Genomic DNA, 18,882 nt, shown 5'->3' with positions numbered 1-18,882 from the left:
GAAGGGGACCAAATAAATCTATTGCACCTACTTCGAACCGTTGCTTACTCGCGGTGGTTTGTAGTAAACCCATCGGCTTCATTTTGAAAGCTTTGTAACGTTGACACTCGATACAAGTACATACGTGCTTTGTGATTTTAGTACGCATTCCTGGCCAAAAGTAACGGCTTGCTATACGTGCGATGGTTTTCTCCACACCATAATGACTTGCAGTACTCTCGTCATGGTATGTTTTCAAAATATGAGTTCGCTCATGATGTGGGACTACAAGTTGTGCATCTTCAATGTCATCATAGGCATAGTAGTACAGAACTCCATCATTAATAAGATATCCACGATTGCATTGAGTTTATTATCTTCTTCAAATACTCGTCTTTAAGCTGCTCAACACATATTTCGCTTGACTTTTTTCGCGGCAAGTGCTATGGCTGGTTTCAGGAAAAGGTGGTCGCGAAAGCATATCAGCTAACGAGTTCGTCTTTCCAGGCGAATAACCGATACGAAACTTTTATTGTTGAATTTCCAGTGCCCATCTGGCCAAGCGACCAGATGGCGATTTTACGGTTAGTAACCATTTGAGCGGTTGGTGATCGGTAATTAGGTGTACTTCAGCTCCTTCAATATAGCCTCTAAACTTGGCGCATGCCCATACTATGGCAAGTGCTTCCGTTCCGTGGTTGAGTAGTTACGCTCTGCTAGAGTAAGTAAACGACTTGCATATTCGATGGGGTGCTCTTGTTCTTTCTCCCCCTGCAGTAAAACTGCTCCTAATGCATAAGCGCTTGCATCGGTTTTTACCAAGAAGGGTGCATTATCCGCGGCTTGTTTTAAAATTGGTAGGCTGACCAGAAGCTGCTTTAGTTTGTTAAGCGCTTCAATCTGCGGGTCGGTCCACTGTCAAACAGCATTCTTTTTTTTGAGATCTGTGAGTGGTTTAGCAATTTTCGCATAATGTTCAATGAATCGACGATACCAAGAACACGTTTGGATAAAGGATACCAGCTCTTTTATATTACGAGGTGCTTTACGCTCTGCAATAGCCATTTTTTTTCTGGGTCAACCATTATACCATCAGCTGGGAGGACGTGACCAAGATACTTTACACTGGCACAGCAAAAACGACATTTAGCGTTGTTAACGCATAGTTTGAACTTTTCCAGCTTCTGCAATACTACGTGCAGATCTTTTAAATGGTCGTGAAATGTAGGCGAACATATGATAATGTCATCAAGATACGCCAATATCTGTATATTTGATATTGAAGTTTTGAACCGATCAATCAGGCGTTGAAAGGTCGCAGGAGCATTACGAAGTCCGAACGGCATACGTTTGAACTTGTACGTCCCAAAAGGTGTAATAAGGCATGTCTTATCCCGATCTTTTTCTGCGACAGAAATTTGAAAATAACCACTCTGCAAGTCCAAAGTTGTCATGTACTTGGTACTTTTTGCGGCGTGTAACAAATCATCCATACGAGGCAGTGGGTATCTATCGGGCTTTGTTATAGGTTTAGTTTGCGATAATCTACGCAAACACGTATGCTTCCATCCTTTTTCGGTACCATAACAACCGGTGATGACCAAGCTGAATCACATTCTTCGATAATATCGTTTTCAATCAATTTGTGAATTTCGCTCTTCAACTCCTGAAATTTAGCGAAGGACAATCTATATGGTGGTAATGCGATGGGCTCGTGTTCACCCGTATCTATATAATGCAGAGCAAATGGAGTAGGCTCATGAGATGCACCGAAAACTTTCGGATGCGCTTCTAAATTGTCATTCAGCTGCATCTTTTCGGTTCGTGTTAGCTCTAAACCATCACTATCTTTTAAAAAACGAAAGTCTACGGAAAGTAGTTCTGTTGTCCTGGGTTCTCTGACGACTCCAGTGAACAACCCGCCACCGTAAGCTCTTTCGGGTGTTATAACGTCTGGTGGAAGAGAATCCCTAAATATATTCTGAGTAGATTCCGGTGAATATGTATCTGGCACTTCCGGGCCGTAATATTCAAATTCGGAAATATACACTTTTTGCTGGTTTTCTTCTATCACCACGTCGTCTTGTTTACGTTTGCCAATAGGACCACTTACTTTCATTGTCTCTACAAGATTTAACTCAAGCGGCAATGGATCTGCAAAATCGAAATGTTGTGTAGGATCGCTCTCAAAGTACCAGTATCGTTGGGCCATGTTCAAGACAATATCTGCTTGTTCCATAAAGTCTGCACCTAGTAGGGTTCTTTTTGCATTGGGTAATACTATAAATTGGATATCGAGGCATTTTCCACAAATCTTTATCTTACAAATGGTTGCTAATCATTCTTCAAACGAGGATCTGCCGTCGGCGAGTGTAGTCTCACACCTACCTTCTTGAAAATGTACCCTTTGTAATCCATAACCCGTTTAAGGTTAACACTAGCAACGCTTGTTCTTACCCCCGAGTCAAAGTATACTTGTCCTGGTACACCAAACATTTCTATATTGACAACTGGGATATCTCGACCAATTGTGACATTTAAAGAATTGAAGCTTACCGAGTTCGGTTTCACTACGACCTCGGATTTAATACAGTTTGGACAATTTGCACGAGTTACACCTGGCGCGTTGCATCCGTAGCACGCGTACTTGGGTTTTAACGATTGTGCTTGATCCAGCTTTTCAGTGTGCGTTTCTTGTGCTTTTGCATTTTTCTTTTTGAGATATTCTTCGGTGCTATGCCCTTTTTTGCGACAAAATCCGCAACGTACTGGACCACCGACTGGCTTTTCAGATTCCTCAGTGTTCGCAGAAGGAATTTTTCTTTCCTGTAGGTATAGTTCGACTTCACGAGCTTCTTTTAAAAGTTCGTTGTAGTTATTAACTTTGTCACGTGTTACCTTATCACGAATTTGCATGTGCAGCAATCCGAACAATAGATCTCTTTGGTCAGCTTCGGCTGGCTCCTTGGTCAATTGGGAAAATATCGCACGTTTCTTACGGATAAAGGTATCAGTTGGTTCATTTTTCTGCTGTTTCAATTCGAAAATCTCTACATAAATACGCCATGATTGCTTTGGATGGGAAAAGGCTTCACGCAGCATACATATTACGTCAGAAAACGATTGTGCTTCAGACTTTACCCCACGCCGCCATTCTGCAGCGTCGCCCTCCAGGACCATTGGCATACCGCTTATTGCGTCTCCATCGCGTACTTTTTCGAATGTTTTATAAGTCAGAATTGCCGCAGTGAATTCCTCAACTTTTGCGGAGCTACGTTCACCCTTGTAGCGAGCAGTGCAGCGAGAAAACGAGCCAGGTCTTTCATTAACCTGAACTACAGATTGCAGAAATTTCGCAAATTGTTCTTCAGTGAGCGTAGGCATTTTTGTAGATGCGTTATAAATAGCTTTTAAACATTCGCTTCGGCGAATAGGGATTTTTGAATTCCTTAAGAGGTTTGCCACTATGTTGGGCGCCAATTGTAAAATAATAAAGGAGCAAGGGTAAGGGTTTGGGTTTTTAATTAATTGATTTGCAACGCGATGTGCGAAGATTATAAAGTAGTAAGAAGAAGAAAGTTGAATAAAGATGAAAACCAAGTTGAAACAAGTTGAAAACAAGTTGAAACCTTAAAAATAAACAAAATTACAGAATTTCATTAATAATATACGTAGTAATGACAGACCAGGTTTATGCTGTTCGTGTCATATAATATAATCAAAAATATTAGTGACCAGCTTTTCGCTGTTCGCCTAATATATTATTACATTCCTATCTAACAACAAATACTAGAGACCAGCTTTTCGCTGTTCGTCTAAGTAAATGCTTGCCTATCCAACAACAAATACTAGAGACCAGCTTTTCGCTGTTCGTCTAAGTAAATGCTTGCCTATCCAACAACAAATACTAGAGACCAGCTTTTCGCTGTTCGTCTAAGTAAATGCTTTACACACACATATAAATGTACACGCTGGTATATATGTAAGAGGCCAATTTTGCATTGTCCGTCTTCCACATTTTACCAGCGTGCGCTTTCTAATTATTTCTTACCTCTTGAGTGAACGTTCGCAATCCAAATGAACGAACACTCAAAGGAACACGCTATTTATTGAAAATTTGACAAAGCTTTTTGAAAATGTAGAAAATGTAAAAATAGAACTTACGGATATGTTTATGTTAATCTAACAGAAAGCTGTGGACAGTATACTTAGTTAACAGCAAGCTTTGGATATTATGTATAAAAATGTTGCCACACTGGAATGATCTTAAATTTAATCCTAACTAACACTATGCAAATATCTTAGTCACACATTATATAATATACACATGCTACAACATTATAATTAATAAATAAAAATAAATGTAAGGCGCGATAAACTCCGAAGAGATCTAAGGCCGAGCTTCTCTCCCAATTTGCGTCGGGCTCCTCTTGATTTTCCCTACAAATTGGCCGGACGGGACCTACATGATTTTATGCCGACTCCGAGCGGCATCTGCAAGGCAGATGAGTTTTCACTGAGAGCTTTTCAATGCAGAAATACATCCGGAGTGCTTGCTAGACACTGCCGAGGGGCGACCCCGCTTAGAAAAATTTTCTTCTAATTGAAAAACCTTATTTCTAAAATGTTTGATGTTGCTTGCCCGGGGTTTGAACCCAGGGCATCGGGTGTGGTAGGCGGAGCACGCTACCATCACACCACGGTGGCCGACACACATTATATTAGTGATGCATAAAAATATGCAAACGGGTACCCAAAAACCCGTTTCTGACAAATCGGTATAGGAGCTAAATACCCTTCGGGAACAGTACCATTTGATAAAAGCCATCAATTAAACAGGACTACAAGCGTACTTGGGGAAAAGTTGAACAAATAATCGAAGGGCAATACAAAAAAAAAATAAAAAAAAATATGCATTTTATAAATCTCTCCCCTCTTTCCAGAGCGAACATTTTTATTTTTTTCCTTTATATAGCATAACATTTTGCTGTCCAAACATTTTTTTGCGGCGGGCAGGACATTTGTTGGTTTTCAGCACCAACAACACAAATAACTACGACTCAAAAGAACCCACGTTATACACTCTCTACCCGGTTCGGTACCAGAATGTGCGAACCGAAAATCGTAAATGTTCAAGTTTTCTGCAGCACTCGTATGCGGGGATAGCTAAAACGCTACCGGGTGACACAAAATAAACCAAATAAGGCACTAAAGACCCAAGCACATAACGTGCGGGGTAGGAGGCCATGCACATAATGTGCGCGAAATATGAATATTCTTCTTCTAGGCAGCTGGCGAGGTTCACTCTACTCATGACCTCAATCGTATTTAATTAAGTTAGGGCTTACTCGCCACCGAACGCGTGACATAGTCATGATGAAATAGAATGACTAGTTACGCTTCGCTACGCAAGAGGACTGAACGCCAGGCCGTTCGCTACCCAAAGCCGTGCCATCTATGTAAATTTCAGCATCCGATCAGGTCGTGTCCGGTATATCGCGCAAAGTCTCATCTGCAACGAATGCGCGAGATAATAAAAGTCAACTATTGACAGAACTGTCTGTCGATGGTACATCGTGCCCGAGACTGCACGAGTCAGGGCAGGTGCCGAAGATTTGATAGCAACCATCATACCACGCTGCACCTGTCGATGGAGGACTTTTCGTCCGAGTCAAGGCCACCGAAGAGCTGATACCAGCTGGTTATTGAAGAGGAGGAAGAAGGGTACGAGAGGATGCCCACGATGCAACAGGTGGACGATGGATGAGGCGCTGTCTCTCCACGCGTCAGAGTCAGCCTTTGCAGAGAAACCAGAGCTACCATCCGGGAGGGGCTTCCATACAGTCCAATCAGACAGTAGGGGATCGGACCCACGGCCTTTCCGACCCCTATTAGCCCACGAGCGATGAGAGAAAAGTGGAGCGGAACCACGGCCTTTCCGCCCAACTACGCAACGAGGCCCACGAATACAAAGAGAGCAGCGCGAGCGTAGACTGGCCCCTCGGTCGCGCCAGCTACGCGCTATACGAAATTTTAAAGAAGAAAGCCGAGACGGTAGACTGGCCACTCGGCCGCGCCAGCTACCTTACCATAGTTCCTTCAGGAATGGTATCCATCCGGCCCACCTTACAGCCGGCCCAACACTTCGGCCAATGGCTGCTCTGGCGCCCACTGCGGTCGTGAAGGTGGAAGCCCGGGGGCGTTTGCACCTCATTCGTGGACTCGTTGATTCATGTTCCCCCCGCACAACGATCGACCGCTGGCTGGCGCGAGAGTTAGCACTGCCGACTACCAACGCCACCGGCTAAACTGGCTATTTTATTAGATTCCGGGGCAAGCATGGGCAAACGAAGATGGTGACGACTCACGCAGTATGCGTCCACGATTTTAAGCGCGTCAGTCCAACGTTCAACATCGACCCAGCGTCGCGGTCCCTTATGAGCATATTCGTTTGGCGGATCCCCAATTCTACGCATTCACGCCCATCCGCCTCGTTCTTGGCGGCGACGTGTGCGTCGAAATTATAACGCCGGCACGTTACCACCGTCTTTTGGCCCACTGCTGTCCCAAAGCACTATCTTTGGTTGGGTGCTTTCGGGGACACCCCCGATCTAGTATACCTTAAGGGGTATTTAGTTTAATTTTTTAAGTTTATACATGTAAATAGCACCTTTTTTTCTCGAAATAAATGAAGTTTTTTATTTGAATGGCAAGAAATATATATCATGCAGGTTCCGTTTATTTTTCCTTATCTCGTCCTAGCTATAGGTAACGGCGAAGGCAAGGAGAATGCCGTCGCGCCATCCGGCGCGCACAACTTAGTTTTAGAACCTAGTCTTAAGACCAATCGTGGTCGGGCACGCTCGGGCGGAGTTTGGGATGTTGCGTATCGCAAGGGGGCCGGCATGTTTAGACCCGAAGCCTAAATTCTTATTAACTTGCGCAACCCTAACAGCACCATATTATCGACAACTAGTTTGCCCACATGCATGTATATGTGTACATAGGTAAGGTTATGTTGTCCGTACACATATACATGCATGCCGGTACAACTGTGTGGGGAAGCTTCCCCTTAAAACCGGATACTTTTCCCGCGGTTCAACGGTTGTCCTCGACAAGGCAACCGTCTACTTTTCCAGCGATTGTCGAGCGATCAACAGCCACAGCCATCAAGCCCCGCTATCTTAATTTTATACACAGGTAACTTAGCGTTTTAATTATAATTTCCACTGTAATAAAAAAATATTATAACGAGAAATATCGCCCGCGGTTCTTTCTTTTCTTTATTTCAAACACTTCCAAATCACAATTGTGGTGCCTCCACTCCGCCGAGTCCGCGAGACACCTCAATTGTTCAACGGCCGATTTCAAATTATAAGGCAAAACGATGAGCTTTCCTTTTTCTCCTATGCATTTCGGTGCTATTTTGCGCCTTCTTCAGGGAGCCTAGTTTATTTGACAAAACATAAAAGAATTACAAAATATTCAACAATTTCACATTAAAATTTCACTTACCTACATATAATATTAAATTATAACATATAAACAAACAACATTGAAAACCATTCACAATTTACTAATAATAACTTCCGACTACTTCCGTGCGCATACATGTTTATTCTCCGAAATCGCTGTTGAATAAACGCAATTTATGTTCTCCACATCTTCTTTAAAATTGACAGCATCTTTTATTCGTTGTTGTATCCTCAGTCCATCCAGTGTCAGTCGGGTTTTTGTTCTTCTTTCTATAAGAGAATCGGGCGCGACAAGCTGTTTTTTCATTAATTACTTTGTTAGCGAAACGTGAAATCTATCGATATTGGAAGCAATCGATCATTGTGTATTCATACAAGTGAAAAATCTTTCTGTTCCTTCATTGCCATACCTACCTGTCAAATAATTGCTGACAGGGAGAAAGGTTGTAGCGAATGGCCAAAGAGAATGGAAGAAAGCTTTATTTTTTGCTCGCGGTTCATAAATTGAAGTGCCATGAGTTTCCCATTTATGTTTCGTATTAGCTTTTCTTAAATGTGTATGCAGAAAATCAGACCACATTTTAATATTTTTATTTCTAAAATCTAGTTAGTAGGGAAAATATGAGCAGCCAGTTTAGCAAATATTTTAAATAATAATAAAAATAATGCAATGTACCAGTCGTTTACAAAAATTGTTGAAAAACACTATTGAGCAAATGATTTATGTAAACGAACAGCGATTGAACAGGTGATTGAGGCTGTATGCTATTGTGAACGTTTTTTCAAACATTCGTCGTACGTATGAATTCACCACAAATCACCTACCCAGATTGCGCATTCACGAGTTCAAAATGTCTTCGTTCTGCGCATCTGCGTCACAGTTGACCGTTGAGCGAACAGCTGATATGCTGTTCTATAGTTTTTCATACAAAATACAAGAGCATGCTTTGTGTAAATGTCTTTTATTTTAATGAATATTTTTTTAACTAAAAGTTTTTTAACCGTAAATGTATCGTTCTTATCGGTCAACTCTAATTTTAACATATCTAAACAATATTTCCCAAACTTTTTGTGTATTTTTGGCCTTGATTGAAGAAGCAAGATGAGTGTAAAACCAGGAAAGTATTGGAATCCAGCTATAGTGGCAAAGCTATCGAAGAGGTTGCAAAACGTCTAAATCGTGATCATGAAGATGGAGACAAAATTCTGCCACAGCTGCACATCCATTCACATCGAAAGTATGTATTTGGAGAAACATAAAAACGATAAAGTTGCTGAATTAGAGGTAGACATTTTAGATGATGAGTATTCATTTGATGATAAAATGTAAATCTTAATATAATTGTACAGGAAAGGGAATACAAAAAACTTGCCCTTTTCATCATACTACACATGTGTGCAAACATTCAGTGAAATATTAAGGAGTTTAATACAGGATTATTATCTACTCTTAACCCTGTTGCAATCAGAAATGAATGCTGGGAATTTGGTGCTACATAAAATATTATTCTACGTCCGACCCACTCTAAATACAATGAAAGTTTTGGCTGGTGCAGTTTCGGATACTTTAGAGTAAGAGTTACGTGGCGGCCAAACTCTGGCGCTACTCTTCAATAAAATCAGTGCTTTGAAAGGTGAAGAGGATCCACAAAAGTTTGCAATACAATTTACGCCATTAGGAGCTGTGCCTTATACGGAACAACTAATGAATTTACATACCACATCAAAAATAACGCGCGAGTAAGACGCATCGTGTTTGGACCCTATATGATATCTATGATAAAAATATTGGCATTAAAAATAAATTATATAATAAGACTATTTGTTTGAATAAATGTATTTTAACTTCACTGGAATGGGACGCCATTTCTTAGCCACTACTGCATCCTTCGGAAAATGGAAAAATCTCCACTTGTTTTCTCTGGTTTTCTTGTTGTTGTTATTACATCCAAACACAGCACAACGCATTATTAATATCACTATTTAATTAAAACTCTCATAAATAACACAAAATATGCCTATATAAAGCGCGACTAAATGAAAATGGTCAATTCGTACGTCATCAAAACAGCTAATCTAATGTTTACATGCGCATTGCGCAATCTTCTATTGTGATTTGTGTGAATTCACAATGCAATCGATACACTTGCACCACAAATAACCTACCCAGATTGCGCATTGACGAGTTCAAAATTGCCTCGTTCTGCGCATCTACGTCACATTTGACTTGAGCGAACAGCTGATATGCTGTTTTTATTGCAAAATAAAGGAGCATATTTTTATGTAAATTTATTCTATTTTAATTAATTGTTTATCTAAAATGTTTTTAACCGTAAATGTATCCGAGAAATGTATCGTTCTTAGCGGTCAATTGACAACATTATATATGTGTGATAGATCCTGGTTTTGCCAAGCAAAATAATTTTAATTCTCGTACTGGTATAGAATCATTAATGGTTGTACCGATTTCTAAAGCATCAGCGTGCAGGACGTGCTGGACACACTGCGCCAGGCAAATGTTTTCGCCTCTATACCGCTTGGGCTTAAAAACAAGAATCAGAAAATAATAATGTACCAGGGCTGTGATTATGCTTAAAGCACTTGGTGTAAATGATATAATTCACTTAGATCCACCGCCACATGAAACGCTTGTGCGCAATCTTGTGTGCGTGATTTTTGGCAAGGGGCTGGCTGGGTCATCAGTAAAATCTTTTCATCAGTAAAATGAACTGAAAATATCTTTGCTTTTAAATCAAATATGGATTCCTCACAAAGAACAGAAGTTTCATTGGAATATATGCGCTGCTGTCGCTGGTGTCTATCCGTTGCTAGTCAGGACGAACTTAATAACTATATAGATCTGATGGAGTCATTTACACTTTCTCAAAGTGATTTTACTTCCACTATATTAGAGGCGGCGGCCACCGTGGTGTGATGGGTAGCGTGCTCCGCCTATCACACCGTATGCCCTGGGTTCAACTCCCGGGCAAAGCAACATCAAAATTTTAGAAATAAGATTTTTCAATTAGAAGAAAATTTTTCTAAGCGGGGTCGCCCCTCGGCAGTGTTTGGCAAGCACTCCGGGTGTATTTCTGCCATGAAAAGCTCTCAGTGAAAACTCATCTGCTTTGCAGATGCCGTTCGGAGTCGGCATAAAACATGTAGGTCCCGTCCGGCCAATTTGTAGGGAAAAATCAAGAGGAGCACGACGCAAATTGGAAGAGAAGCTCGGCCTTAGATCTCTTCGGAGGTTATCGCGCCTTACATTTATTTATTTTTATATTAGAGGCTTTTAATAAATATGCACAATTACAAATTAAACCTGATGATTTCGATGTCAAAGGATATCCACCATGTCACGATTTGTGTGGTCGCTGTTATCAAGATCTAAAGCAATCACACAATTCATAAACTGAACTCAATTGAATAATCAAATATTAATGGGAAATTATAAAATCGCACAACTTGATACCGCAGCGGAGGAGCTAAACGCGGAATCAAAAAATATGCATACGCAAATTCATCAAGACTATTTTAGAGATTCAGGATGTTCGATAGCCGTAAAAGAGGAAGGGAACGAGGACGCAGAAGGGGAGTTCATTAGCAAGGTAAATATAGGGATATGTGTATTAAAATGGAGATGTAACTAAATGTAATTTAAGGAGTTCGAATACGAAGAATCAAACGCAAACATTGTTGATGATCCCGTTGACATAAGTGATACCGATAATTATGATTTAGAAATCGCAAAGTGGTAGAAAGCCTCAACCCACATAAAACCGGCCAATATACTAGTCAAAAGCAGTTACATCTTAGTGAAAGTGTAGGCGGCATCGTTTGTATTGAGCAAGAGGATAGTATTGCAAATGATGAGAATGGGCTGACAAAAGGAGTTGCTGGCTATGATGATAATTTACCAGATGATTCAAGTATTGGTGGTACACATTTATATTCGAGTTTCAGAGGGACTTGTTACATCACTATGAATTAGATCATGGTAGGTATTTACGGAGACAGGATTCGCCACGGATAGGTGGGGTTGACAATTGGGTTTGGAGAAGCTATATTATGCGCTGGTAACCTGAAAGGGTTGCGCTACACAACCCCTTGAATCTGTTATTTTAGTCGCCTCTTACGACAGGCATACCCACCGCGGGTATATTCTGACCACCTAACCCGCCGGGGTCTGTGTTGTTAATCCTTTGCCGAATATACATAAATTCGATACGTTCAACAAAATATTACCTTTAAGATACTAGCCCGCCTATCTCGGGATCGATTTCAAGCTGGATCATCCAAACACGTCCTTCCGTGAGGAGTTTTTGATTCCCAGTTTACGTTTAGTATTCATATTCAGTTTATTCAGTCTATGATTTACATCTTACAGAATAGATATAGAAATTATAAAAAAAAGTAAAAAATTACAATATGCATTGATAATAGCTAAAGAAAGTATATTTATTTATTTCAATATTAATCTAGAAAATATAAAAAATTTTCACACAGATTACAAGAAGAAAAAGCATCTAAAAAATAACAACCATTATTATTTTAACTTAAAAACTAATTAGCTAAGAAAAAGTTCATTTAATCTTTGTTTAAATACTTCCTTCGTAGAGGAAAAATTAAGATATCAAGGGTTCATAAGCGAATTAAATTCTTTCAAAGCTCTAAAAATCGGAGCATTAGTTGCGTAATTAGTTCTAACAAAGTCCAACCAGAAAATATCGTGATTCCGTAAACTCCTCTGCGGGATATTAAAACGTATTCTCTACGTATAATCTACTTATTAAGTCGAACACAAAAGTGAGGGACAGAATGGACCGTCTAGTATCTAAGGACTTTAGGCTAATAAGCAAACAACGACTCCTATAAGGGGGAATCGGGTCTCTGAAGTTTAATGACCGCAACGCAAAGCGGACAAACACTTTTTGAACTCGCTCAAGCCTCTTAGTATGACAAACATAGTATGGTCTCCAGATAAAAACAGCGTATTCTAATTTGGAACGTACAAGCGAGGTGAACAGCAATTTTAAAGTGTAGGGATCAGAAAAGTCAGAGCCAAAACGTCTAATGAATGCAAGTGTTAAATATGCCTTTGCAATTACGTAGCTCATATGTCTGTGAAACAGAAATTTGGAATCGAATACAACACCTAGATCGATAATTTCGCTTGAAGTGGATAGTGGAAGCCCATCAATATTGTAAGATGTAGGCAGAAGACAGAGAGACTTAGAGTAGGAGACATGTGAACATTTTTTAATATTTAAATTTAGTTTATTTCGTTTACACCAAATCGCGACATTATCTAAATCAGATTGGAGATTCGACACGTCCTCCTTACTTGTAATTGACGTATACAACTTTAAATCATCAGCATACAAAAGAAAATTAGTGTATGATAGAACCACTAGTAGAACAAAATACTTCATGATTTTAAGCCTGCATTCAAATTTATGTTGTGTTGCTATAGAAATAAAAAAAACATTTCCATAACAGTTCTACGACTTTTGATCTTATGCTGTTAACTTCATCTTGTGTTTCCCTCCCTGAATGTTAGGAGAGTTTTACCAGAACTTTCCCTTCGAACCTTCAGCTCGACCTTAAATTACTAAACGCGATTCACTCTAGCTGAACTTCGTTCTGGATACTGTAACAGGTTAAACTCTTACCTATCCAGAATCAACACCAACATACAAAATGTATGCCCCGCTTGCAATGTGTCCCCACATGACACCAACCATCTCTTTAATTGTAATGTGGAACCAACGCCTCTAACACCCCTTTTATTATGGTCCACCCCTGTTGAAACAGCAAGTTTCCTTTGACACCCGTTGGAGGCTATTTATGACAATTTGTGATCGGTCGCAACTATTAGGTGGGGCGAAGCACTGATACAACAACAACATTTGAGAAAATAATTTGGTACTAATTTCGCTCTATAATTTGCTAACAGTTTAAAAAGAAGTGTACTTTGTTTTTATTATTTAATTATTGTTAAATATCATACCATAAATATAAGTTCACGTTTAGTAATTACAGTTACAGGCGACACACAATTGGCCGCAACCGCTAAAGAACAAAAGCCATACTTTTATGAGCCGCCGCTCAAGCGTGAACGTATCGATGAGGATAATCACGATAACAATATGTTAAATACAATTAAGATATTCCAAAATTCGATGACATTATTAATAATAATAATAATAATAATAATAATCATTATAACATGTACCAATTAATAATCATCAAGTCACAACAAAATTATCATTAACAAAGAATGTTGCACTTAGATTTACAATTTCGAGCATCCCCGAATACAAATGAGCGCAATAAGTTTTTGCTTGTTGTTGTTTTTTTTTGTCCGCATTTTCATAGCGTATGTAATATTTTGTATATAACAATGATGTATGCATATCAGACAACGAGCTTGAACAGCACTTGGAGCTTGCAAGACCACCTAATGTAAAGGGCGACAGGATTCTGATAAGATAATGATGTATGCATATCAGACAACGAGCTTGAATATCACTTGGAGCTTGCAAGACCACCTAATGGTGGGTGGAGTGAAATGCACTTCACATATGCATGCTGTTTTGAGATTCATTACGTCCTTTCGGCGGCAAAATGAAGCCATTTCTTAGCCATTACTGAATCCTTTGGAAAATAGAAAAATCTCCATTTGTTTCACTGGTTTTCCTGTTGTTGTTTTTACACCCAAAAACAGGACAAAGCATTATTGATAGATTTATTTAATTAAAACTCTCAAAAATAACGTCAAATACACGTATATCAAAGCGCGGCTAAATGAAAATTAGCTATTTCTACCTAATCAAAAATAGCTGATCTTTTGGTTACATGCGCAATGCACAATCTTATGTCTGTGATTTCTGCACTTACACGGTAGCATAAGAAGAGTACTGACACATGATCAAACGGTGCCAATCATCCTAAAGGCTATTGCACATATGTAAAAGCATAACATACACATTTACATTTTTGAGAAACTTGTTAGCTATTAAACATAAATACTTGGAAATACATTGATGAAAGATTGCTTTAGAAAATCTTTTCTGTTTTTTGGGTTTGGTAGCAAGAAATGTGACGACGACCACCATACGATGCCGCACATCGAGGACGTTCAGAAGACGGCGCGTCGGCAACGCAATATTTGGAGACGCAGCAGGCCACAGAGAACCGCCGTCGGAGAAAGCGACACCCTCACGATTAATGCATCTGAGGTCGATGCAGAGTCTTCTGGAGCGGAAACGTCTGCTTTCTTCCCGGGGGTCTCAAGTGGCGTGGAATCATATGCATTCCACCCACCCTCTACGAGCGGATTTGAAATTAAATCTTTCCAACCACGCAGTTTTCGGCTTCTTCTTCGGCACAGGGTGATTACTGGCGGATTGGAAATGCAAACTTTCCAACCGCAGAAGAGCAGCGAAAAAAGAAATAAGCGATATCGACAAAGGCAGCATTCGCATGGTAGGGAAAATGGAATCCCGTGTATTCCACATCCATCGAACAAGTTGTTTCAGTGCGGGGACCGTTGTTAGCCCACGCCAGCCTCAGCAGCTGTTCCCATGTCTCACATCTGTCGCACCTACGGCTGTGATGAAGATCGAATCGGGAGGACTCTTGCAACTGGTGCGATGTTTGCGCTTACACTTCCATAATTGCAGAAGATCTCATCCGCCTTTTCTGCCTGGAGGTGATGGCCATGGGCGATCGACATGGGTGCTTTATCAAGCTGCGGTGCAAGAATACAGGAATCGGTGAATAGGCAGTTTTTTTAATTTTCATTAAAAAAAATATAAAAAAATAATACAACTTTTTTCCACAAAATTTATATTATTTTTGTAAACTGCAAAATATATATATATATATATTACTGCAACTTTTTTGCAACCAAAAATTGGTAGAAAATATTCCAATATAACAATAGGCAAAACCCGCCAATTATATATATATATATGTACAAATTTTCTGTGGTATTCAACCAACAAAAATTGCAGTTTACTTGCCTACTCAAACCCACTGTGCAAGAGCAACATCAGCAAAAATTTCTTCTACAGCTGAGTTTACCCCGTTGTTCGCCACAGATCGTTGAACTTGGAGATACATTTCACCTTCCAAGTCACTTTTTCTGCTTCGCAGCTTATAGAAAAGTATAATATTCATACGTATGTACATACTTACATACATGTACAAATAATTTCAACTTGCTTTTCCAGCATTCGTTCTTCTCCACTCAGAAAACATCATACGTGTTTACTCACACGGTCAAGTCGCTCTCCCAGCGACATTCTCCCAGCACGTATAGCTACATTAGCAACGAGAGTTGTGTACTGCTCATGGCGGAACGATACAAGGTGGCAGCATGGGACAGCTGATCATACCCTTTTTTTATTTGATTTGATACATCAACTTTCGGCGCAGTGCGATTTTGACATTTGTCCATCGAATTTACAAAAACAAAATACATGGAATTTTTAATTATGTTTGTAGGTATGTCACCATGCTGCCACCTTGTATCGTTCCGTCATGGTACTGCTAATCAAATTTCCCAACCACTCTCACCATAGCAATTTGTTCATCTTTCTTTGCTGCACTCTCCCAACAGTGCAATCAAACGCACTCAACTTCACAAAAGAAACGCGACATTAAAGCGACGAAGAAGCGAATTAAAACAAACTCTGTTTGTAAACAAAAACAGAGCAGCTCCTTTATTCACGTGCATACGTTCGCACAAACAAACATATATACATACGTTTGTATATTGCGCATGTACATTTGTACTTATTCTAGCGCATAAAGCTAAGTTTGAGATATTTTCGACCCTATAGGAACTTAAAAAAATATACATACAAACTTCAAAGTACATATTATTATTTTCTAATATATACATACATACGTATATATACCAATAATTTAAAAATACACGTTTATTTCCACACGTATATTTACACGTATATATAAGTAAAAAGTGTTTGTGATTTTTTTAATTTATTTTTTTGTTTTTACAAAACATACATACAATCAAATTCCATAATTCGCAGATTTAAATTATTTAAGGAACGTCCGTGCTTGACTATTTTTACAAAAAAAAAAAAAAACAAAAAACACAAATACCGCCACCAATTATAATTTCCTTTTTTAAATTTCTGTAGCACGAAGAGTTTTCCATCTTCAAATTTTGCAAACGTTCTCTGAGCGTACAAATATTTTATTCGGTTTTTTTTTGGTAAAAACCAAAAAGCTTGCGTAAAATGCCTCTCAGTCCCTCAAAAACGTCCGAAACCGGGACAAAACCAAAAGGTGGCCAAAGCAAGAAACGGCCAAGGAAAGGTCAATATCCCCCCTTCGGAAATCCAAATCAGTTGACCCATCCGCGCAAAAGTTCATCGCGGAAAGTGACAATCTGATGAGATACTGTGCAAAATTTAACGAAGCACCGATTCAAGATCATACTGAATCATATCTCATGATAAATCACTAGATGATTATTGGGCACGGCTTCAATCGGTTTACGATCTGGTACTTACGTTTTGTTTGAAATGAAACTCCAAAACCGAACGCAGAAACAAATGGTGATTTCTTGGCATGCAAACTAAATCAGAGCCGACGGCAACATCCAATTCGCCACCGAACCCCGAATTTTCTCTCTTAGCGCAAGAAAATGCTGGATCAGGAGGGCGATTGGAAGTTAGCCGTTGCTTGATGAGAAACGAAAACTAGAGCGCCTACCCGGTAGGAAATTAATTAGGCCACTGGCCTTAACAGTAATATATATATACAAAGTACAATATAAAAACTTTCTTTTTGTAAAATTATGTATTTTAAGTTTTCCTAGCTGACTACATACAAATCTCAATTTTCATAAAAAGTGGACTTAGGCTGGGTGCGAGTTAGCCTAAATTTTAGGTACCTAAACTAATATTCCAATGGAAATTTCCAGCACTGCTACAATTTAGGTAAAAAGCTGTCAAAACTGTGCAAGTACATTTGACAATCTAAATTGTTTAATCTTAGAAATTAATACAAAAAATTGCACTTTTGTTGTATTTACAATCTGCAGATAAGCATGCTTTAAATGGGCATGGACTAAGAAGGGTTCATAGTAGGAGTTCCCAGGATACCAATACATGCAACGGCATCTGATTCAACTTGTAGGGCCTTTTTCGCCGAGGGTATTGGATCACATCTTGAGGGGATCTGCCTCTATCTAGGGTAAAATGAAGCGGCTAACATTAATCATATCACTATTTACACATTTGTGGCCAGTAAGAAACCATTTCTGAAAAATGTGTGCAGACTTTGATCCACATTCCTTGCCATCATCGTGTGGCGATTTGGTTTCACTGCAAAAACTCAAATAATTGGCACCGTATTTACCAATCGATCGCCATACCTACCACATCACTAGCCATCACGGCCTTCACTATATGTTAACTACTATATGTTTAGGCCCAATGCCTAACGTTTACCTGATTGACAGCGCACCTCCCTAACGTTCTAATGATATTTCCAGCCACCCACACTCACGCCGCATTTGTGTGCATGCATGCACATGCATGCGTTTCAACACATGCACGTGTGTGTGTGCCGGTTGTCAGCACCCATGCACGTATATGTGGGGGTGGTTGTGTGTGTGGCTTTTCCCCTTCCTAACACCAGAGGACTTTTTTCGTGGCTTAGCGGTTGTCCTCAACGGGACAACCGGCCTCTTTTATGATCGACCGCCAAGCAGTTCATACCGCCCAGGATCACCATCATCATTTTTGCGACATTAAGGTAACATTATCCACATTGTATATTTTGTTTCACTCTGAATTAAATATTATTTTATAACGAGGAATTCCTCTTGTGTTCTTTTATTTTATTCTGAGTGAACCATCACACCAACCCCGAGATCGACCGTTGTGCGCCTACCCACTGCCGGTTTACGACGCACTCAGGCCGAACATTGGTCCTTACGCACCGAAAAAATAACTAAAAGACTAAAATAATAGTCCACAACGCATCACAATTTTACCAACTACACAATTTGCCAGAGGATTGCCACAAAAAATTTTATTTGCCACAGCAGATCACAGCAGCCAAAAATTGAAACAAGGAAAAAGTTGGAGGTTTATATTATACATCGGTGACCAGCACCACAGCAAGCAAAATCAACTTTTCCAACACAAAATAAGAAGTAAGTGTTATATTTCTTGCCACTTTTTTTTGAGTGTTGTTTTTTTGCAAAATAAAGAAGAAACCCGTGTAGTTCGCGAAAAGATAAAATCAAAAGTTAAGTGAAAACATTGAAGTTGTTTAGTGAGCACCAATTTATTTTTCCATCTTCAAAGGTTAATCACTTGGTTGTTAACCATTATTCGGTCCTTGTGATTATCTGGTATATCCCCCACCAATGGTAAGGTTT

At 39.6% G+C, this 18,882-nt stretch overlaps 1 protein-coding gene across 2 annotated transcripts; it reads right to left on the bottom strand.

Annotated features, from left to right (window-relative positions):
* Positions 1-449: 449 nt before the first annotated feature.
* Positions 450-8,165, bottom strand: LOC137240267 (activity-regulated cytoskeleton associated protein 2-like). 2 transcript variants are annotated; one of them, XM_067766301.1, is made up of 4 exons: positions 8,131-8,165; positions 7,869-8,057; positions 7,495-7,789; positions 450-3,608 (listed from the first exon to the last, which is right to left on the bottom strand). In XM_067766301.1, the coding sequence occupies exon 4, from the start codon at positions 3,361-3,363 to the stop codon at positions 2,314-2,316; it is 1,050 nt and encodes a 349-aa protein (XP_067622402.1). In that variant the 5' UTR covers positions 3,364-3,608; positions 7,495-7,789; positions 7,869-8,057; positions 8,131-8,165; the 3' UTR covers positions 450-2,313. The 2 variants fall into 2 exon arrangements, 1 of the variants encoding a protein (XP_067622402.1); XR_010949670.1 differs by lacking the exon at positions 450-3,608 and adding an exon at positions 7,245-7,425.
* Between the last annotated feature and the right edge of the window lie 10,717 nt (positions 8,166-18,882).

The sequence above is a fragment of the Eurosta solidaginis genome, chromosome 1, assembly GCF_040869045.1.
Source record: "Eurosta solidaginis isolate ZX-2024a chromosome 1, ASM4086904v1, whole genome shotgun sequence".
Classification (NCBI taxonomy): domain Eukaryota; kingdom Metazoa; phylum Arthropoda; class Insecta; order Diptera; family Tephritidae; genus Eurosta; species Eurosta solidaginis.
This window is presented reverse-complemented; position numbering and strand designations above follow the sequence as displayed.

What these genes read in the sequence shown, in the direction of transcription:
- LOC137240267 (XM_067766301.1), bottom strand. Translation starts at nt 3,363, where the DNA reads ATGCCTACGCTCACTGAAGAACAATTTGCGAAATTTCTGCAATCTGTA.